Here is a 23,216-nt window from a genome sequence, read left to right on the forward strand (position 1 = left end):
TTAAAAAAAATAATATGCGATTTCAGATTACATACCAAATTAATTTCGGATTCAAAATATGAGAATTTTTAACTTATTTTACTTTTCTGTCCACTATAAACATACTGAAAAAAAATCAATAAAAAAAAATATAGAAAGATCGTAGTAGAATCATGGAAAAAAAGTAATCTTAATAAACTTAGACTTGTTCGATTTTTGAATCGCAATTTAATAATTCGATATTTAAATGAGTAAGGCGTTTGCAGTTCAATTTTTTAATATTTTGCTTATAACTGGGCTCTGTTGCTGGAATAACTTGCGAATTAGCATAGAGTAATAATCAGTTGTTACACATTCGCTAATCTTGGCAATAATACGGTATTAAACTATCTAATATAAACGTTTTGAAGCACCATAATATGATAATAAGCGGTATAGTAAGTAATAAATATTAAACGCAACTTCTGTATTCCCCATGATAGCTTATATTTTTGACAATTTATTTCTTATTTTACCATTAATTTTTGTCCCCTTTTAAAGACCTACGAAATAGATTAAAGTAATACTTAATAATTTGATATACGCTTCAGAATTCGTGTCTCCAAAATATCTTGCCTCACTTGTAACTAGAGATGCTTATCCAGGATTTTGCTAAGGGTAAGGGGATGGCACTATTAGGTTTTCCCCGCCAATTTCATTGGAGGTCTTTAGGTCCATTTATCGCAGGCCTTTGGCCATGTTATATTTTAGTAAAAATAATTTCAGGTTAGCCCTTAATATTTTAATATAAAAAATGCTTTTTGTTTCTAAAAATTTTGAATTATATAAGTCATCGTTTTAAAAGGTTATTAAATTTCGTATTCTTCTTTATGGCGATATATTGTTTACATTCTTGAGGGAAGGGGAAGTTGGGTGGGTGGGACGGGGCACAATGGCGCGAACATATGTTTGTGTTTTTTTTTCCCTCAAAATATTATCGTTTTTATTTATTTTATTTTTTAATGTATATATATATAAATATAATGTACTAAATATTAATAACAAATTTATAATTATTTTTATAAACATATTTTTGGAAAAAAATTTTATCACTTTTTTTTAAAAAAATTATAAATAGTGATGTAAAATTACCTAACTTTAACCATCTTTATTGTAGCTTAATCAAGTTTTAAGCCTAAAAAAAAATGAATTAAACTTCTAAGTTGAGTCTCAGCTTGAAGATTGATTGGAAGATTTTTGATTCAAGACAAGCTTTAACCTAAAAAAATGAATTAAGCTTCTAAGTTGAGTCTCAGCTTGAAGATTGATTGGAAGATTTTTGATTCAAGACAAGCTTTAAGCCTAAAAAAAATGAATTAAGCTTCTAAGTTGAGTCTCAGCTTGAAGATTGATTGGAAGATTTTTGATTCAATACATGGCTACATTGTTTTATAGTTGACTAAAGTTAAGTAGTGTAATTTAACAACACTAATTATAAAATATTATTATACTAAAATATTTGTTTTAAAATCGATAATAATAAATAATACCGCAACAAATAACATGGATATAAAAAAAAATAATATATATAAAATTTAAAATAAACTATATCTATATATATATATATAAATATATATAAATATAATAAAAATAAATATAAGTTTAATTATTATAAATATCGGTTATAAAATAAATAAAAATATGCAAATGGCAAAATATTTTCTATATATATAATAAATCCGATAAAACAAAATCAAAATTTAAATATAGTCATTTTTGTCACATCATTTCTTCGAGCAAATTAGTGTCATTTTTTCAATATTAACTAAGGTGGAAAAAAAAGGATATATTTAAATAGATAAGTTTTTAAACAATATCCTATCTCATTCGGGCGAAGAACTATCAGAAGATACGCTGGCTAAACTAATGTTTTCTTTGATATTGTTGTAATATTCCTTGATATCTGTTGAACTCGATCCATTCTCTTTATAAAATATTTTTTTTTAAAATATAAATAGCGTTGTTAAAGAGTGTAACTATATATATATAGAAAAAAATAAAAAACTAATTATATTTGATAAAATGTAACTAGTAAGGGTATCCAGAGTTACATTTTTTTTGTCACGCAACGAGAAAAGTAAAGTTATTTTTTTTTGTACGTTAAATGTATTTCATTATCTGTGGCGTATGGGGTTAGAGGACAATGCAATATCTTTATATCAACTCCGTTAAAGTTTACAGAACAATCGGAGAAACCGTTAAAATCTAAAATCTGTGCCCGTGTTTCATTATTCCTATGAATGCTACCAGAATAAAGTTTTAAAAAAAATATATTAGCCGAAATATGAAAAAAAAAATGACATCAGGTCAGAATGGAATGAGTATAGAAGAGAATTATACAATCTTGTTTGAGCTAACATTTAGTGCCTGACCAGTACTTATCAATTCCACGATCAGTTTATGAGAAACACAAAAAAATAATTATAAGCAAATTTAAACGTTAAGTAAAGTCAAGATTTTGGAAAAACTAATTCTAAAAACCTATACCAAACTATTAAGTAATGCCTAAATATATTTACATATAAATACTAAGATATCAAGCCTTAAGCGTGAAGTCTACGCCAGAAACTTCTGGAGACATTAACCCCGGCACTTTTAACAACAATTAGCGCGTATATATATTTTAGTGCTTCAATCCCCGTTTGGTAGATAGTTTTAAAAAAAACGCACATAAAGAAAAATTGCCAAGATTACCATAATGCCACTAAGAAAATGAGATAAGCAACCGAACAACTGGGTGAGCCGATATGTAATGCTTGATTAGTACTTACTTTCAATCATCTTTACTAGTCACATAAACTGAAACCAGTGATATTCTATGTAAAAACTACAACGGTTTGGAAGGGGGGAGGGGAGGAAGGGAAGAGTTTAATAGTCGCTGGCTTAGGGGAGATGCCTGTGAAAATAAGATGGATCGGTCACGACGAAATTGAAATACAATTACGATAGATGACTTTTTACCCTCGAGCGCTAACGTTGAGTGATTGTTGGATACCAAATGCCTCTTACACTTGGAAATATCTCATACGAATTATGGCTTCTTTATGAAGCGTCTAGTATAAAAAAATTTGGATTTTTTTTAAATAGAGGAAGAAATTTCTTGGATAATTTTATAGAAATAAAATATTAAATAGGTGGATTTTTTATAAATTTTAAAGAAATGAAAAGCAAAATTTTCATCGAGATGTCCATTATAAGAGTATTGAAAAAAACGCAAAATCCAATGCCCACTTTCCCCCCCCATCAGAATTAAATGTTTCACTTACATCGAGCATCATTACTTGTGGTGAGATAAACTAGCACACCTTCCAGATCCCAAATTGAGAAAATAGTTTATGGTTAAAATTAAATTGAAAAATTTATAAAATAACCAAATTTAGAAAAATAAATATTATATTATGATATTTTTTTCAGCATATTAAATATGACACTGTAGCATATTTTGAAAACAGATGAGAAAATACGTATAGAAATTGACGCTGTAATTCTAGCTACCGAGAAGGGTTTAACTCTATTAGCGGCTTCTTTGCATTACAACTTCTTACTGTTAAGACTTAACCCCCCTTAATATATATTTTTTTAAGAATCGTAACTTGTAACTAGTTACCATTCAAATGTAACTTTTAACAACGCTAGTAATTAATAAATACAATAAATAAATCAAATCTAGCTAGCGTGTTTACAAGAAATATTATTTTGGCCCCCAAAATGATGTTTACACAATTAAAAGTTTACGACATGAACTAAAAAGAAAATGGGTTCGGGTTAAGGTTACCGGTTCATCGAGTAAGAATAATCCGGTCTGGGTTCCTATACATGTTCAGATATTAAATCTTTAGTAACGCCCGGTCCCAGCTGCGGTGCAGCATCCGTTACCGTGGCCGTTACACGCCACAAATTATATTAATCTCATTCAAATCAGATGAAACCGGTTTTCGCCCATTTAAATTATTCGCTAATCATATTTGGAGGGAGTTTTTGCCAAACGTAAAATCAATTTTAAATTCGTGAACTGACCTAGTAATATTATTTGGCGATATAAAAAAAAAAAAAATTAATAGTGTCGGTAGCCTTGCATAATTTTTAATAGCAACCGTCAATCAACAATATTGCATATCGTTGATTGGTTGGAATTAAATAATAATGATAACATGATTATTATGATTTGGAAAAAAAAAAAATTTTTGATCATTATTAAATTACATTTGTAAAATTCTTAAAAATTATTGAATTAATGATATTTTGAATAGATTCCCGAAACACCATTATTCTTGATTTACGAAGGATAAATAACTTGCAATAAGCGAAAGCGACATTGGTGGTGGTGAGGAGGGACAAGGGTTAATATTTTAATTATATATATATATATATATATATAACAAGGTTATTTCTTCTTTTAAACACAAAATTAAAATTACCTTCCATTTTTTGAATATTTTTGAGAATTTTGTCGATTTCTGAAACTTTGGATTTATGCTTCTGGTAAACCTTCCTCAACGTATTGATATTCGTCTTGGTAGCACTAATCTTTGCGTTCAATAACAAGTTGGAATCTAAAGGCAAGTTAGAATTTGATAAACACACATATATAAATATATATAATAAAGTTAGAAAATTTTTTAGAGATTTGAACCACCTAAATAATGCAATGGTAGCAAATGATACGATCAAGGGCTGTAAATTGTTATTATAGCTCGTTCAGGCCTAACCTAGATCGCTGCTCTGCCCTATAGAGGGCGACAAGCGTGTAGTGTAGCGTATCCACATAAAATATTTATCTTTCTATTTTTATCGTGGAGCACGCTATAAATCGCGATATAAGTTAGAGTTCAAGAAAAAGATATGACTTGAATTTTATCCGTATCTTAACACGGGACGCCAATCATTTTTATTTTCTAAAAAAAAAAAAATTGAGTCATAAATGTTTCAATTTATACTACATGGCATCTTTAAAAGGTAGTTACGTATACCATGGTCAACATGTAGCAAAGACCTATTTATTTTTTAATATTACGTGGTCTAATTCCCGATCTACTATATATCCTCCCCATGTTGGGCTTCAGAAAAAAAAAAATTAAAAAAAATAATCTTTACTGGATTCGAACCCAGAACCTTCGGACTGAGGTACACTCACTCATCCGACTAGGCCAAGAGACACTCTTCGAAAATGACATTTTTTTTTTGAAAATATATAAATATTATAAATAAGCAGGCGTTACTTACGCTCAATCGTATCGAAATTTGGTTCGTTCAATATCACTCACTTCACACCATATCATATAATATAACATTTAAAAAAGGATAATGGATTATCTTATTCGTCACACATGTTGACAAAATAGTATTGAAAAGGGGAGAAAATGGGCCCATTCACTAAGAACAATATTGTTCAACATACTCAGCGAATCGAGCGTGCATGGAAGGATCTGAGGGCCATCATTCTGAGAACGGTAAGAAAACAATTATGTCGCATCCAAATTTTAATAAATCAACTTGATGCCATGAATTTATATACATATTTTGCTTTTCCTTAAAATTATACTTTGCATTATTGTTTAAACATTTCACGTTTATTCAAATATTTTACTTAATTATCTAGCATCATCGCGCTTATCATAGTTTAAAATTTATAATATTTGATTTGCTATATATTTTTTTTTAAAAACTCCAAAAAAAAAATTAAGATTATATAAAATAAATATCACGTGTTTTTTTCAATGATCCACTGACTTGACAAAAAATTGTCATGTGATTTTTCTAAACTTAAATTATTTTAGTATTTTAATAAAAAGAAATGATCAAATTCTGTAAATATAACATCTGTAATCTCAAACAGCTGTTAAATCGCCTCCACTATGAATTCAGGCGAATTTTTAAAGAAAAGTAGTTTTTTTGTTCTCAAATATATACTTTTATATAAAAGATATAAAAAACTTAATCAACAATTTATCAGAAGTTAAATTTTATAGATGTAATTTAAAAAAAAAAAAACCTAGAGCAAGAAAATCGTACGTGCAGACGAAATTAGTTTGTATTTCCGGTGGGAGCGCGAAAATCGTTTGGGATTTTTTTCTTTGGGATGAAGGCGTGGTTATTTTATCCTTACTTTCGTTTATCTCATCTTTTTCTTTTTTTTTATAAACAAAAAAAATTACGGATTATTATAAAAATCAAAGATATTATTACTCAAATTGATGATTAACTCGTTAAACGTGAGAGCACCCAATAGTAATCAGCTGATGTAGTGTTGTTAAAAAAAACCCCCGATTAGGGTCCAATATAGTGAAATCTTGGTGATTTAGCTGATAGATGGGCAGATAGGGTTGGGCTTCTACTTGCCAAATCCTGAGGTTTACACAACATTATCTCATGGCTAAAATTCGAATCGGGCAGCTTTAATCTGGCTTTTTAACAACACCAAGCTGAAGGCACCCATCGTAATCAGCTAAAGGCACCATTTGTGATCCGCACTATTCGGCGTAGATTACAAAATGATGTCTACAGCTGACTCCTGCGTGAGACTGCATTAGTAAAATGCATTTTAATGGAATAAATTATCAATCAGTCTAGAACTATGGTAGATTAAAAATGGCGCTGATCATAATATTCAAGTCAAAATTAGGGGAAATCGAAAATAAATTCCTTATTTTAAGGAATAAGCTAATGGTTGCCTATACCCGAAGCAAAGGTGCTGTTCATCAAATCAACGCCCATATTCCCGCCAAAAGATTTGAATATATTCCCAGCATCGTCGTTATTAATCAAAGATTTATTGTTTTCACGTTCATCGTCAGCTATGGAGCCATCTTCCTCCTTTTTCAGCATATCTAAATCAATACAAATAAAAAAAACTTTTTAAAATGATCTGATAAAAAAATTTTTTTTCGAAATATGTTACGAAACAAATTAGACACGTGTTCAAATTCCTTAAGACAGGAACAAAACTAAACCTTTCCAGTTTGTCGGAACTTAATGGCGCTCTTCTGCTCAAAGATTCGTATTTTTGGAAACAGACTCCGAAATTTTGATGGGCTCGAGCCCTTAAATAGCCCCACCTCTAGTGACGTCACCTGGTCTGAGACCTAGGTCATAAACCTATTTGAAATATTAAACATGAAGCGTAATCAATTCAGGTTTGATAATACAACGATAGTTGGTCTTTTTAATTCTTTTATATTATATAGAAAATAGTCTATAAAAAAGAATGGAGGGTAGGGTAGGGAAAAATAAAAACCCCTGGGAGCTGATATGTCGCCAAATATTAGGTATTTCCCCTTCTCCAATTGAATTCACCCAATAAATCATCGCTAGACACGAATTTACCCGCCCGGGGGTACTTGTAGCCTTGCCCCATCTCCCAATGAAATATTGTTCATTTTGCATTTTTGGCCATCTGCTTACACTTAGAAGTGAATTATAATTTTAAAAAAATCTATAAAAAATTACATAAATTAGTCTTAATATATTATATAATTTATGATTAATATTGTCATTTACCAATTAACATATTTATATTTTGCTATGATATATTGCGCATTTTTATTTATCAGCTAATTCATTAAATGTAGGAAGTGATCGAAATATGCCATTTCCGGTTAAATTTGATCAAAATATGGGAGAACAAATTGCCCTCCTCCCAGTAACTCTCCTAAGAAAAAAAAATTCTTAATTACGACCCTTGTACACATAGGTCCGACTTCTTTTCGATTCTATTGGTTGATCATGCTTTAGGGGATTTATTTTAGTTCCGGCATTCGTTAGTCAGCGGGGACGCCAAATCATATTTACACTTTGACGTTCATCGGAACGCTCGCGTGTAGATCCAGACTTTAATAACACCTAGCGAATGCCAAGGTCCTCTTAAATTCGTTGCAAACGATTAGAAACTGAGATTTTTTTCCCTTTAAAATACAAAAGCGTCTGCACTCCCAACATTCTGTAATATAATATTCGTAAAAATTAGTGTATCCTTAGCAGCTCCGAAGCTGGAATTAAAGGATTTACTCGGTCACGGTGCATGCCCCTAAGTGTGAGATTTTATAATATTTGAAAGGGGTCAAAAGATTCGGTCTTTCCTGGGCTCGTTAATATTATAAAATTAACGGGCCTATCTAACTTGGCAGGGCTATGTAAGCGGAAATGACATTGAGTAGGATCCGTCTGAAAGCATGAGCCCGGACGACTCGGAAAAGGAAAATTAGTGCTCTCGATGAAAACAAGAAGCCGGTTATAAATATGAAACTCCCAATATACCACCTTGATCTCGTATTCTAGCGTCATAATACGAATTAGTTGAGTTCATTAAAACAGTAACAATCCATGGGGCAAGTTATGGATCTATCAGTCGAACTAAGTGGACAGGAGTGAGGCACTGAGACAGATTGGTTAGCAGACGTGAATCTTCCCGAATCTAAACTCATGGAGTGGTTTGAGGAAAAATATGAGGTTAGGTTATGCGTTCCAAAATTACTTAATCTCCTCTTAGACATAGCAAGACAACTTTAATGAACGAAAATAGGTGAGTAATTAGCCAAATTTATAATAAAACGTTGGTTATGACATGACAATCGAGGTGAGGATGTATTCACCACCAACGAAAGTGGAAATGTTCCAGTCGCTATTTTTCTAGCATTTATTTTCCTTAAGGTCACGGGTAGTCGTGTAGAAATTTATACGGCAAAAAATCAGGATATTTGAAATTTCCTACACCTGATTATGCTCTCTACTTACGTTTTTTTTTATCTTTAAAAAAACTAAATGTGGAAAAATCGACTTCGAGAAATTTTGGAGATATAGGTGGTTAATCATTAGTAAGATTTGATTTGGGCGCGTTGATGATCAATAATATCCATCCACCTTTTAAAGCAAGTGTCCAAAATGTTGGGCAGGAAAAAGCTGCTACCATATGTTTTCAGTAACAACAACCAAAAAAGACTATTAATTTATTAAATAAAATATATAATGAGGGCTCTTTATTTTTTTTTCCCCATTGGAAGTAACCAATGTTTTCCAGGTGACGTATATATAATGTCCTAATGAAAGAAAGAAAGAAAGAAAGAAAGAAAGAAATATATATATATGTGTAATCATTTAATTTACCGTCAAAGAGTTTGGAAGAAATTGTGGATGATAAATTTAGCGATTCCTTGAGTGCTTGCTTCTAAGGCAAAAATAAATAAAAAGTAGTAAGATGAGGGTAGGGTCAATGACGTATAATGATACCGAGACTGACGATGCATTCAATAAAAGTGCACATCAATGAAAAACAGCTGGGGACGCCATTTTGATTATGCATATTCGATATTATAAAAAAATTTTAAACGAGAGGGCCAATTTATTCCCAAATCTGGCGCAAACTTTATTAAAGAATTGTCCGATCATCGTTATAATAAAGGAAGCAAGTTATCAATTTAATAGTAGTTTTTTTTTAAACACGAGAATAATTACTATAAGGGTTACAAAAATGGGCGCATGCAGCTGATTTTTGCATTCAACCACGCTTTCAAATGCATTATCACGGATGCATCGTCAGTTAAGGTATTATTATAGGTCCTTGGGGTTGGCATATGAAGAAAATAAATTGTAAACAAAATCTTTCAATTTCAATTCACGCAATGAAATTTCGAAATGTATTATTATCAGCAAAGGTTGGCAAGTCGGTCAATTGACCAGTCAAATTCAGTCAATTGACCGGAGGAGTATTTGACCTGTCAAATACGGTCAAATACTCTAAAAAAATTTAAAGGAAAAATGAATTAAAAATATGTTTAAAAAAGGAAAAAACGATGCAAATACATGTGATCACAATGTTTGCCTATTTTTTGGGTCCACAATATCAAGAGGAGAACTCACTAGTAGTGAAATTAATGAAGTATGTGATATAATTCAAGAATTAGCTATTTTACAAGGTAGTGATGACCAAGATTTTATGAAAAAAATAGAAATCGATTGAAGATCTAAGACATCAGGAAAATTGATTAAAAAATATTAAAGAATATGATAAATTGAATATGAATCAGAACAAGACTCTGCTACAGATAGCTATACGTTAGTTATTGAATGACAATGAATTTAAAAGATGAATATTATAGATTCGTTTTACTATTATATTCAAAATAAAGTTTATATATTTGAATTTGACCACATTTGACCATATTTGACCGGTCAAATGTCGGTCAATTGACCGAAACGTATTTGACCGGTCAAATGCACAACCCTGATTATCAGGAATTTATAATAAAAACAAAAATTAGTATTACTTGTTCATCATCGTTTAACTTTTCTGGCCTAGTAACGCTGACTGCGTTCTCATTGGCTAGTTCGTGGTCTTTACTAAAATTTAAGAATAAATTATATTCATGTGTGAAATTATTTTTTGTATTAAAAAAAAAATCGCGAAAGAATTGATTCATAAAAATATTTTCAAGGTAAAATTTGATTTAATTTTATTCGAGAACATTCCTCAAAAACAAATTTTAATTTAAAAGATTTGGTATCTTTGAAAAAAAAAACATTATTTTAAACTCTGTCTTAAATACCGCCAAAATTATATCTTTCTTTAAAAAAAAAGAAAGAAAGAATATATATATATATATTATATATTTTAAAAAAAAAAAAAACTTTTCTTCATCGGCCATCTTTATTTCTGAAATGGGATAAGATTCTTCCGCGATCTAAATAAACACATTATTTAATATTATTTTTGTTCAACAAAACAAAAAAAACAATAAAAAACAAGAACTGTTTTTTTACATATAAAAAAAACGGGGAAAGAAAACGCCATTATTTGCTATAAAAAAAATCAAAAATAAATAAAATTATATTTTTTTTAAAAAAAAACCCGGGCCGGTCCGAAAATTTATTGACATTCAGGGCCGGGCCCGTACAAATGGTACCTCTGCAGGTGTCTGATTACGATAATTAAAAAAATTTCTAAAAATATTGGTAGGGTTTATGTTCAAAATTCGCGATAAAATACATTTCCTTTTTGGCAATACCTATTTTAGTGTTGTTAAACGGCTCGTTTTGAACCGATTTTTATGACGGCTAACTCGGTATCCTATCTAGAATAATACTACGCAAGCCTGAAGACTTTGTTTGTAGAAGGAACGAAGGTTAGGGACATCTAGTAACGAAATCTCGAGGCTTAGGACAATGTTTTTCTGGCTAAAATATAGAGTTTGCCGATTTTAAAAATCGGCTCAAAACGAGCCCTTTAAATCAATTAATTATTTTTCAAATTTCTACTCCTAGTGTCTAAAGATACAGCTCTTCCAACTTGTCTATATATATATTATTTTTAAAATGTAATTAAAATGGTTATTGTTAAACTTTTTCTCCTTTTTTTTGTTACGAGGTAAGCCTACATACTCCTCCCCTATTCGATCCACGGGTTCGGGAAATTTAAAATTGTCGGGCTGGAAATACCGAGACCGCAGACCAAACGGAGCCCGATTTACGGGCAACTCATCAAACCCGATATTAATAGGGACTCGGGGTGGGTTCGGACCTCTTTTAAAAAAAATAAGAGTTTTTTTTTTGCTATGTTCCCCGTTATTTCTTACATTCATAAGATAAATTCAAAAAAAAAACTCACACCCCATCCTCGTTTAAATTGAGGCGATATTGATAATCGCAAGCTTATTTGCGATTTCCTCGTTAAAATCGCGCGATTCGAACACGCTATTAGAAGTAGTTCAAGAAATAATTTTAAAAAAAAACAATTTTTAAGGTATGATTTTTTTCCGTTTTTTATATTTATATAAAAAAACAGTTCTTTTAAAAAATAAATAAATAATTAAGTCCGGATGTTGTCCCTATTTACCAGAGTTGTTAAAAGATACTTTTCAAATGGATCTAGATACAGATACATCGTCTAAAATAGATACCACATTTTTATATCTAGATACAGGATCTAGATACTTGTATCTAGATACTTTAACAACTCTGCTATTTACTACCATATTCTTTATTAAATCATTTTTTAAAAAACAACAAACTTTATCTTCAGCCGGTGGGGCATTTTGATCGACTATTAAAGTGGGTGGATTCCTTTCAGCATCGGATGTCCTTTTAAAATTCATAATTTTATAAATAATTTATTAAAAAGCGCATGCGTAAAAAAATCGGATGAGATTGGCCCAAAATGTCGGCTTGCCAGTGTTTTTCCCCATTTCCGGTTTCGATATATAAAAAATGGCGGATTTTATTACTTTATTTCGGAATCTTTCGCTGGAAGCGCGCCGAATCCCTCCTCGTTTATCGGGTTAGAAATCGCGGGTTCCTTATTTTCGTTTGAACACGGAATAACTTTCGTGATTTCCGATATGGAATACAAATTTTCCGGTCCGAGTTTAAGGATCGTCGTCTGCCTTTTCCTAGCTTCTAATCGTCTGCTCGACCTGGTGTTGCCGTTACCGTTTCCGGTATTGGTTTCTTCCGATTCGAGAATTTTGTCCTTTTTGAAATGTAATCGAAAAATTTTTTTTTTAGTTTTTTTATGATTCAGTTATCTTTTAAATTTTTTTTTTTAATTAATATTCATAATTTAATAATAACATCGTATTTTATAATAATCAACGTTTTTTTTTTAAATCAGAAAAAAAATTTGCATGTTCTTAGAACTCTTACATTCTTATTTTAAATTAGTGAAAATTAAATTTCAAAATTATTATTTTTTTTATAAAGTTGGGTGGTCGCGCTACCCTGCATTCACGGTTAGCGAGATTTAGCGGTGATGTATACAGTTATAGCGTGTCCATTTCCTCTTTAAGAAAAAAACGGGAGTCGACCTGGGAATTGGCATGGAAGGTTAGGGACACCTATTAATGAAGTCTCGAGGCACAATTAATATCACCTAAAATCTTAATTTAAAACCGGCTAAATTTAACGACACTAATTCTAAAATAACCGCCCGAAATTCTACGCTATTTTTTTGGGATCCAAAAAATATACGGACTAAGTACCAGAGTTGTTATCTAGATCCTGTATCTAGAAAATGTGGTATCTGTATCTAGATAGATTTTTGATTAAAATATCCGTATCTATATATTATTTTAGATGATGTATTTGTATCTAGATCCATTTAAAAAGTATCTTTTAACAACTCTGCTAAGTACGTACTTCTTAAAGCGTCTTATAAAGGTATGTACCGTTAGAGCATTTTAATAACCACCCCCCCTCCCTCCCACTAAAAAATGGATACCCTAGCTGCTAGAGTTGTTCTAACTTCAGTCAACTATAAAACCGCGTAGCCATATTTTTATCCAAGAATATTCTAATCGATCTTCAAGTTGAGACTCAACTTAGATCAATATATTGAGCCTAAAGCTTGGCTAAGCCTCAGTAGAGGTGGTCAAGGTTAGGTAATTTAGCAACACTACTAGCTGCACTTCTGAATAGATTGCTCTGTTCAGACATTTTAGGAACCATAAATTGAGATGAGTACGGGAACGAAGCTAATTTTCAAAACAACACTCAATCTTTAGATGGCTTCCATTACTAGAACGCAAAAAAAAAATAATGAGACAAGTAACTTCTTTGAAGAAGAAGAAAAATATTTTACCTTATCGACGAAGCTGTCCCTGATCTGACTATCGTTACTACTGATGACTACGTCATCCCCGATCTCCGTTTCGAACTTGATGGAGTCGGCGATAAGCGGCAAATAATCTTGAGGGCCGCTTTTATCGACTTCGTTAGGAACGCTGAACGAGTCATCGAATTTTTGTTGGGGACCTTCGAACTCATCATGGGAAGAAGGTGCCTTGATTTCAAAATCGAGACCGGATCGAGTGGCGCCGATATCCGGTAAAGAAAATACGGAAGCGTTTATGTCAATTAACGGCGTATTTAGATATGGGCCCATTATAGGCGCTGATCGAGTCGCGAATTCGGGATTCTTTTCGTCGACGATGTTTTCCGTATAACTTTCTTGTTTGCGGCAAAAATCGCCGACGGTAAAATCGGCGATGTCGGTAAAATCGTACACGCTGCGTTGGCTTATATTGATGGATTTTTCGTCAACAGCTTTCACCGTTTTCGGATGAGATCCGCCAATTGCGGGGTTTAGCACCTCGGACTTTGCGAGAATAGTCTCCTTGGAATCAGTGGCTGGTAGAGAATGTTTGACGACTTTCTTTTTGTGGGCCCTATGTTGGTCCACCATTTTGGCTTCATTCTCTTGGTCGCTGGAGAGTAATCTCGGTTCGACTTTATCATCGGCAGTTATATCTTTGGCGGTTCGCTTGAGGCTAGCGGTGTTGACGCCGCTATGTCTGGCATCGTCGAATTGGTTAGAACTATCGCCGTCTCTCAATTTCGCCTTTTTGTCTCTCCTAACCGCACGATCACTATCTACTACCGCAACGAGTAATATATTATTTTAAAAAAAAGTAAATTTATAAAACTTCTAAATATTTAACGTACCTTCATTCATCTTGGAATGATCAGTCTTCCGGCTATCAACTTTAAAATTTTCCTCGTGGAGTTTTGTGTTGGAGTCGTCTTTGATATTATCTCGGGTAACGTTGACGTTGTTGGAACTTTTAAGCGAAAGTTTCTGCAAACTCTTCTTTCTTTTGAGGTACAGGTAACTCGCGCTGTACTTAAATTGGTCACTTAATTCGGCCTTACCGCCTTCTCTTTCGGCGGTATCGTCATTTGCCTTGTAGGTATTCACCTTTGGGTCTTTGGTTGTTGGGGTAAACGCCGCCGCGTCTTCTTGATTGGCTAACGAGCCACTGGTAGACGGAATATTATCGGTGGAAGAGATGGAGGAGAGGGAATTGGAGGAAGACGAGGAGGTCCTCATTTTCCCTCCGCCGCTATCCTTATATCCGCTCTTGAAGGTTCCCCTATCGCTCGTTTTAGCGGGTAGGTCACTGCCTAACGATTTACTTGGGGGGATCGTGGGCGATTTGTTATTTTTGTCGAGCACTTTACCGAAGCGTTTTTCCCTTATCAAACTTCTACCTATAATAATCGGAATAAATAAAATGATTCGCATAAAAATTTTTAATTATATATATAATATGGTATTTAAAAAAATATATTCATTTTTAATCAAAAATTTATATTTTTATTCACAAATATATTCATTTTTTATTCAAAAATAATCATTTTTAATTTTAAATAATAATCGGAAGTCAGAAATTTGGTTGTTTGATGTTAGGGTAAAAATCTTTTTTTTAAATGGATGACAAAATCAAAGCGCGCGTAAAATAATTTTATTGACAATTATTTTTTTTTAATAAAACGATTTTCTCTTCTCTTCTTTTTTTTTTCAATTTTATAAAATAAACAACTTTTTTTTAAAATTTACCTTGGATATTATGACTGGCGTTACTGTTGTCGGTGGCGGACATTATGACGTTTAAGTTGAGCGAATTGCGATAATGGCCACTGTTTACGCCGTTACCGGAAGTGACGACAGTTTTATCCCTCTCGGACGCGTGATGAGATTCTAAATTTGCCGCCAGGGATACGGAGCTTGCACTACCGCCGGAACTACTGTTACTCTTAAAAGTCGACGTGTTCACCGAACTAATAGGCAGTGTCATGAGGGTGCATCCAAGTTTACGGGAAAATTCTTCGAATCTTAAAAGATACCTTCAGGGAAAAAAATTTTTTTTTATTTTTTATATATTTTTCCTGGCCCTGCGTAAAAATGAGGTTAGGAAATCATTAAATTCGTTTTCTACAAATTAAAATCAGTCATATCCAAAACCTTTTTTTTTCATCTAATAATCAGAGTTGTTAAACGCTATTTTTAAAAGTAGCGCGCTACCGCTTTCGCTATTTGTCAAAAAAAGTAGCGCGCTATTAGCTACTTTTTTTCAAAAGTAGCTTTAGCTACTTTTAAGCTACTTTTTATAAAAAAATTTTTAGAAACAAATGAAACAAATTTTTTTTATTTTTTTTTTGCTTATAATGTAAATGTAAAATAAATAATATATAAAAATCAACATTTATAAATATAAAAATATAGTTAGTTTAGATTATAAAAAAATAAATATAAATAAATATTTATTTTAATTTGTTGCATTTTAATAGTAATATCATTTCAATATTATCATCCCCAAGTCCAGAGCGACGATCAGAAAGTATAAGCTTTGCTTTACTAAATAATCTCTCGACACTAGCACTTGAGGGCAAGGAAGCTCTAAAAATATTTAATCAGATCAATTTATAAATATAAATAAGTTTTTACCTTCTGTTATGTGTCTAACTATCTGCCGTGGTACATACATAAGATATATCTGATAACTCTACTATTAGAGCATCTTTCATCACTTTGAAGTTGTCGTCTATTTTATCCATAAGTGTCGGCGACATAAAACTGTTGTGCCAGGGGATAAAGTTTTAATCATCATAGTAAATGATGAATTATCAACCAAGGACAATGGCTGAACTGTGTCAATAATAAAATCAACAATTACTTTATCAGCCAATTTTTGTGAAATATTGGCATGTTTATTGTCAGTTAATTTGGTTTGGATAGTATCTGTCTTTTTGAATGAAGATTCTCCTATACCAAAATTTTTTATATGTTTCTCTATTTCCTTATAGCAATTGGCGTGAACAGTCTAATAAAATAAATAATATTATAATATAAAAATAACAATTTACCTTTAGGTGTTTCTTCAGGTTATAGCTACTCGATTGATTTGATGATATATTTTTTTTACATTTTAAGCACAGGAATTTGAATCCAGATTTTGTTTTAATATTTATTTTAAAAAATTTTTCAAATCTAGGGAATGGGAAATCGTTATTAGAGTTATTAAGTACATTTTCTTCCATTGAATCTTCCATGTCTGAATCACTTTCAAGAATTTGGATAACCATGGGCGATGCCATTTTAGATTATTAACACAGATTGAAAATATAAATTAAAAATTGAAAATATATTTAAATTTCCAAATTAAATAATAAATTATAAAAATTATAATTAATTATGATATTATATTTAAATTTTCATGTTTATACTTACATTCATTATATTTTTTAAAAGTAGCGAAGTAGCGCGCTAAAAAATTAAATAATTTTAAAAAAAGTAGCGGCTATTAGCTATAGCTACCAAAAAAGATAGCGAGCTACTTTAACAACTCTGCTAATAATTATCGGATATCTTTTGATTCCAATCATGGCTAAAATAATTTGAGGAATGAGAGACTAATCATCCAAGGGATAATAATATTAAAATCGCAAAAGGGGGCACTTATGAAGTAGTTGTTAAACGGCTCCTTTTGAGCCGATTTTTAAAAACGTCAAACTTCATTATTTCATTCAGAAAAATATCACGCAAGCCTAAACATTATGCTCGTACAAGGAACAAAGGTCTAAACATATATCAACGAAATCTCGAGGCTAAGAGCGATATTTTTCTAGCTAAAATACTGAGTTAGCCGTTTTAAATCGGCTCAAAACGAGCAGTTTACTATATATTATGAAGTATGGACGAAGGACAAAATTAGAATGCAAAAGAAGATTTAATAGCATACAAAAATTGATCATTATTCGATCGCAAAAGGGTACTTGTCATATCTCGACATATCTCAAGAGGCCACCGTGATTAAACAAATAAAAAAAACGCAATTATAAATATATCAAAAAAAATGAAACTTTTTGTAAAAAGCTTGAACCCTTTTAACGACTAGAGACTTCGGCCAATCGCACTGCTTGAATACCCCCATTTTTTGGCAAACCTCGTTCCACTTTTCGTTATTGGTCACCTTAGGAGGAAAAGAACAAATTAGAAAAAAATATCAAGAAAGGAAAGGAAGGAAGGGAAGGAAGGAAGGAAGGAAGGAAGGAAGGAAGGAAGGAAGGAAGGAAGGAAGGAAGGAAGGAAGGAAGGAAGGAAGGAAGGAAGGAAGGAAGGAAGGAAGGAAGGAAGGAAGGAAGGAAGGAAGGAAGGAAGGAAGGAAGGAAGGAAGGAAGGAAGGAAGGAAGGAAGGAAGGAAGGAAGGAAGGAAGGAAGGAAGGAAGGAAGGAAGGAAGGAAGGAAGGAAGGAAGGAAGGAAGGAAGGAAGGAAGGAAGGAAGGAAGGAAGGAAGGAAGGAAGGAAGGAAGGAAGGAAGGAAGGAAGGAAGGAAGGAAGGAAGGAAGGAAGGAAGGAAGGAAGGAAGGAAGGAAGGAAGGAAGGAAGGAAGGAAGGAAGGAAGGAAGGAAGGAAGGAAGGAAGGAAGGAAGGAAGGAAGGAAGGAAGGAAGGAAGGAAGGAAGGAAGGAAGGAAGGAAGGAAGGAAGGAAGGAAGGAAGGAAGGAAGGAAGGAAGGAAGGAAAGGAAAGGAAAGAGGAAGAAATGAAAGAAAGAAAGAAAGAAAGAAAGAAAGAAAGAAAGAAAGAAAGAAAGAAAGAAAGAAAGAAAGGAAGAAAGAATGAAAGAAAGAAAGAAAGAAAGAAAGAAAGAAAGAAAGAAAGAATGAAAGAAAGAAAGAAAGAAAGAAAGAAAGAAAGAAAGAAAGAAAGAAAGAAAGAAAGAAAGAAAGAAAGAAAGAAAGAAAGAAAGAAAGAAAGGAAAGGGAAAGGGAAAGGGAAAGGGAAAGGGAAAGGGAAAGGGAAAGGGAAAGGGAAAGGGAAAGGGAAAGGGAAAGGGAAAGGGAAAGGGAAAGGGAAAGGGAAAGGGAAAGGGAAAGGGAAAGGGAAAGGGAAAGGGAAAGGGAAAGGGAAAGGGAAAGGGAAAGGAAAGGGAAAGGGAAAGGGAAAGGGAAAGGGAAAGGGAAAGGGAAAGGGAAAGGGAAAGGGAAAGGGAAAGGGAAAGGGAAAGGGAAAGGGAAAGGGAAAGGGAAAGGAAAGGGAAAGGGAAAGGGAAAGGGAAAGGGAAAGGGAAAGGGAAAGGGAAAGGGAAGAGGGAAAGGAAAGGGAAAGGGAAAGGGAAAGGGAAAGGGAAAGGGAAAGGGAAAGGGAAAGGGAAAGGAAAGGAAGGAAGAAGGGAAAGGGAAAGAGAAAGAGAAGAGAAAGAGAAAGAGAGAAAGAGAAAGAGAGAGAGAGAAAGAGAAAGAAAAAAAGAGAAAGAGAGAGAGAAAGAAAGGTTCTTCTTATATGACTTCTTCTATAATAAATCCATTTAACCAGTATTAGAAGGAGGGATAATAGCTACAAGATAAATCATTTTAAAATTATATTCCGTAATTTAAAAAATTCAAGGCATATATTGTTCCTCCTTTGCAAACTTTATTATAATAACCCAGAGCCGAGACAACTTTGTACAGCTTGTGGAAGTTTAAATCGGTCGTCCCTATAGTTGGCAATTTGTTAAGGGGAGTTCCTGAGTTCGTGTAAAAAATAATAGCTTCTATAACGTATAAGTATAGGGTAAAATGTATTAAATAACGGTATTCCCTAATCATTCTATTTTTCTATTGTATATTTTTCATTCTATTCTTTCCTTCTTTTCTTTCATTTCTCTCTTTCTTTCTTTTTTCTTTCTCTCTTTCTTTCTTTACAAAAAACCTAATTAGATTTGAAAGTTTGAAAATCAGCCTTTTGTGATAGAAAACAATGAAAAACATATTTTAAAAAAATTCAAAAATGGAATTACCCCTGTCCTCCATAAATTTATAGAGCTGAGCCACGAAATGGTCCTTCTCTTCCAGACTCTCCTCTTCCTCCTCGTCCTCGTCTTCGCTATTTTCCTCCAGATTTTCCAGCGTTCCCTGCCGTTCTGAGGCCGTGTCTTTCCTTTCCCTACTCGCGTCCTTATCTTTAGCCACGTTTTTCACCGCCACGTTTTCTTTTTCTTTCGAAAATGTTTTGTGATGATCCTTTTGCGAATCGGATTCCTTGTCGACATCTAGGACAGATTTCACCTGAGAACAAAAATAAAATTTGAAATTTAATTTTAGTCCGTGAGCAGCTAACTTCGGCTGCGGTCTCGTTTAGCCCCAACATGTGATTTTCGAAATGCGTCAATACGATGTAGTAGCTCGTTTCATAACATCATTCGGGTCATTATAAACTACGATATACTCTCGCTTTATAAAACGAGGCCCAACACTTCGTTAGAACTATGCTAAGCTTTTTGGCTTAAAAATAAATTGACTTAAACCCCTAAGTTGAGCTTAAATTTAAAGATTGAAGGTGGTATATAAAATTTGGCCAAGTCGTTATTGGCCAAAGTTAGATGATTTAAAAAAATAATGGTGAAGAGGGCTATAAAAAAACAACTATCCCCAGACCTCTAATGTAACCACACGATTAAAAAAAAAATTAACAATATTTAAGTCGGATTAATCTTTCACTCAATAATGTTCGCGCAAAATTTAAGATTCTTCTTGTTTCATCAATCAGTTTTAGCTTACATTTTAAAATAACTGACTTTTTGATGATTCTTGGTAACCCCCCATGATATATAATAATTACTTAGACTGACACTCCATTCGTAATAATGCCTTTGAAAGCTTCGTTGAATGCAAATCAGCTGGAGCCGCCATTTCGGTAACCCATATAGTAATTATTCACATGTTTATAAACATATATTAAAATTGATGACATGCTTCCTTATTTTCTCGATGATCGGGCGATTCTTTAAAAAAATTTACGTCAGACGTAGGAATAAATTGGCCTTTTAATACCGATATAAGGGTAACTAAAATGGCATCCCCAGCTGTTTTCATTGGTACACCCTTTTGACGAATGCATCGTCAGTCTAAGTATTATTATATGTCGTTGGTAAACCCAGATAATTTTTATACGTAGGTTCTCAAATCTCAATTTAATTGTAAAATTTTTTTAATATATTTTATGAGTACCTTTTTTTTTCTTAGAATTATAGTTACAATTCAAGAATTTCTAAGTATAATTTATAATAAATTACAGTTTACCCTAACCCTATGATGGGATCCATCTTTGTGTCTTTCGGGTAATTTTGTGGTTATAGCTGTTGTATGCCGTTTATCCCGTTTGATCTTTTTGTCAGCTGTCGAAGAAGGGGTAATATTTTTTGATAAACTTTGGGATTTTCTTCAATAATTTTTTTTTCAAAACAAAAATAATAAGAATCGAAGGTTTCAAAAGTTTTTAAAACTTTGAATTTCGCAAATAAGGTTTGTTTTGTGTTCTACAATAAAGTTTAAATTTTTTTATATATTAAATTTTTTGATGTTCTGGACATGGTCTAAAGAAATACAAGTCCTTTTATTAATTTTATTATATTTAAAATAATGATGATGATGAATTACCTGTATTCTTTATTATCCTTTAACATGGAATCCATTTTTGATTTTTCTCTATTTTTGGAATTAGTCTTGTTATTGCTGCTACTAAGACTCGAGGAATTGCTCATATTACTAGTCAACTTTTTAGTAACCACTGGTGTGCCAAATAATTCCGGATTAGTTAGTGGCAATTTATCTAATGTCTATCAACAAGATATATATATAGTTAATTTTATTTATTTTAAATATATAATATTTTGTAAATTAGTAACTACAAAAAGTTTATTATTATAATTCATTAAGCCAGAGAACCAATTGAGTCAGGCAAGAAGAAAGAAAATTTCAATAAAGATGATGGTCTTCTAGTTATAAAGTTTGCAGAGTTGTTATTCAAAAACACCTGGAGCACCCTTCCTTTTAAAAATAGGGAGCAGGAGCTAACTCCTTTTAAATATGTAGTAGGAGTGAAGCTCCTTTAGAGAAGGTAGGAGTGGGAGTTAGGGGCTAGCTACTTTTAAGAAGTAGTGTTAACAACTCTGAATTTTTGCACTATATATTTTTATCTCTTAATTTTAGAAATCTTTTTTTAAAATATTTTCAAAAATTTTCATGCATTTAATACATATGATCATATAAATATTTCTGAAAAAAAAAAATTGTAACTCAGTAGGTGTGTTTGCCAGTTTACATTTTTAATTTTATTGATTGCAAAAAGTTAACAAAAAATAATAGTTTTCGATATATCTCAAGAAATAAAATTCAATAAATTGAAAAATTCACATATCATATACAAAAATAATGTTAAATATAATTTTTTAATGATTATCTAAGTTTTATTTTCCCCAAAAATCTGATTAAAAAAATATATTCACATAAGATTTTATATAAAAAAAATTTGAGATAAATTTCATCAAAAATTTTGTTTAAGCCTACTCCAGAAAAAAATCATTATTTTGATCTTAAAGATTAAAAATCTTGAAGATTTTTAATTTTGTAAGAGTATGTGAAAGCCTGATTAAATTTGAAATTTTTAATTTTACTTGACTTTCTTGAAAATGTTTTTGACCCTTTAAGCATATCAAATTTCTTTTAAGCACCCTAACATCCCCATCATCAAACTCTTTATAATTTCATTAAAAAAATGGTATAAGTTATATTTTTAAGATGTATAATGTTGTTACCAATTATTACAAGTTAAATAATTTTATTTGTAAATAAGGTTATCTTTGTAAATTTTATAAATATATGTTTACCAACTGTGTAAGCACTACTATCAATAATTTTAACAATTTTAGCTTCAAACAATTGACCATTTAATTGAGGATGTTTTGCTTTCACCATGGCACCAATCTTTAAGTAAATTACATTAGTTTTATCATTGAATTAGTAATTGAGTACTTGTAAATTATTCCCTTGAATATCATCATCAGGTATTTGGTATGAGGAATTATTTGTAGAATTAGTAAATGTTACCTTTTTATAAAATTAAATTTGCAAACATATGATTAAAAAAAACCTTGCATTTGACTGATTTGGATACTTTTTTAATTTTTGCTTCACAAAAAGCGCCTTTAAATTTAGCACTAACTTCTGTACCAAGAGTGAGATATGGTGGTTCATCAGCCATTAATAATGTCTAAATGTGCTCGATACAATAAAAGCAGCTGATTTTATATATAAACCGTACCTAAAAGTAATTAATTTATTCTACATTCACAAATAATTTTTCTATATAAAATAATTTTAAAAAAAACAATATTACTCATGAATAATTAAAATTGCAAAATTATAAATAGAAGTGGAACAATAAAATTATAAAGTCGGGTAAAAAATATTATAATCAACCGTAAAACCAATGTTGTTTTAAAATAGCGATCGGTAGTAACTTTTATAAAAGTGTAATCAATTAATAGCACTGTTTCTTTTTGTGACTAGTAAATAGTAATTACTTATTTAGTATTAAAAAAAACAATGTTTTAATTTGATCATATGATTACTTTAATTATTTTATTTAGGATTTATCTTTCATACCCATCTC

General features: G+C 31.7%; 1 protein-coding gene across 6 annotated transcripts; it reads right to left on the minus strand.

Moving 5' to 3' along the window:
• Positions 1 to 1,690: 1,690 nt before the first annotated feature.
• On the minus strand, positions 1,691 to 22,852 carry LOC135925690 (AT-rich interactive domain-containing protein 4B-like). Of its 6 annotated transcripts, none has more exons than XM_065461133.1 (21): positions 22,695 to 22,852; positions 22,577 to 22,651; positions 22,432 to 22,528; positions 22,219 to 22,298; positions 21,203 to 21,381; positions 20,846 to 20,984; positions 19,564 to 19,831; positions 19,196 to 19,290; positions 17,644 to 17,753; positions 15,341 to 15,627; positions 14,446 to 14,991; positions 13,583 to 14,376; positions 12,231 to 12,475; positions 12,018 to 12,087; positions 10,639 to 10,691; positions 10,278 to 10,350; positions 9,118 to 9,175; positions 6,696 to 6,845; positions 6,011 to 6,145; positions 4,437 to 4,571; positions 1,697 to 1,942 (listed from the first exon to the last, which is right to left on the minus strand). In XM_065461133.1, the coding sequence occupies exons 1-21, from the start codon at positions 22,803 to 22,805 to the stop codon at positions 1,842 to 1,844; spliced, it is 3,801 nt and encodes a 1,266-aa protein (XP_065317205.1). In that variant the 5' UTR covers positions 22,806 to 22,852; the 3' UTR covers positions 1,697 to 1,841. The 6 variants fall into 6 exon arrangements, with proteins under 6 accessions (XP_065317208.1, XP_065317205.1, XP_065317203.1 ...); XM_065461131.1 differs by having other exon boundaries at positions 1,701 to 1,942; positions 9,118 to 9,178; XM_065461134.1 differs by having other exon boundaries at positions 1,702 to 1,942; positions 9,118 to 9,178; positions 20,852 to 20,984.
• Positions 22,853 to 23,216: the final 364 nt, after the last annotated feature.

The sequence above is a fragment of the Gordionus sp. m RMFG-2023 genome, chromosome 3, assembly GCF_954871325.1.
Source record: "Gordionus sp. m RMFG-2023 chromosome 3, tfGorSpeb1-WG-v2, whole genome shotgun sequence".
Classification (NCBI taxonomy): domain Eukaryota; kingdom Metazoa; phylum Nematomorpha; class Gordioida; order Chordodea; family Parachordodidae; genus Gordionus; species Gordionus sp. m RMFG-2023.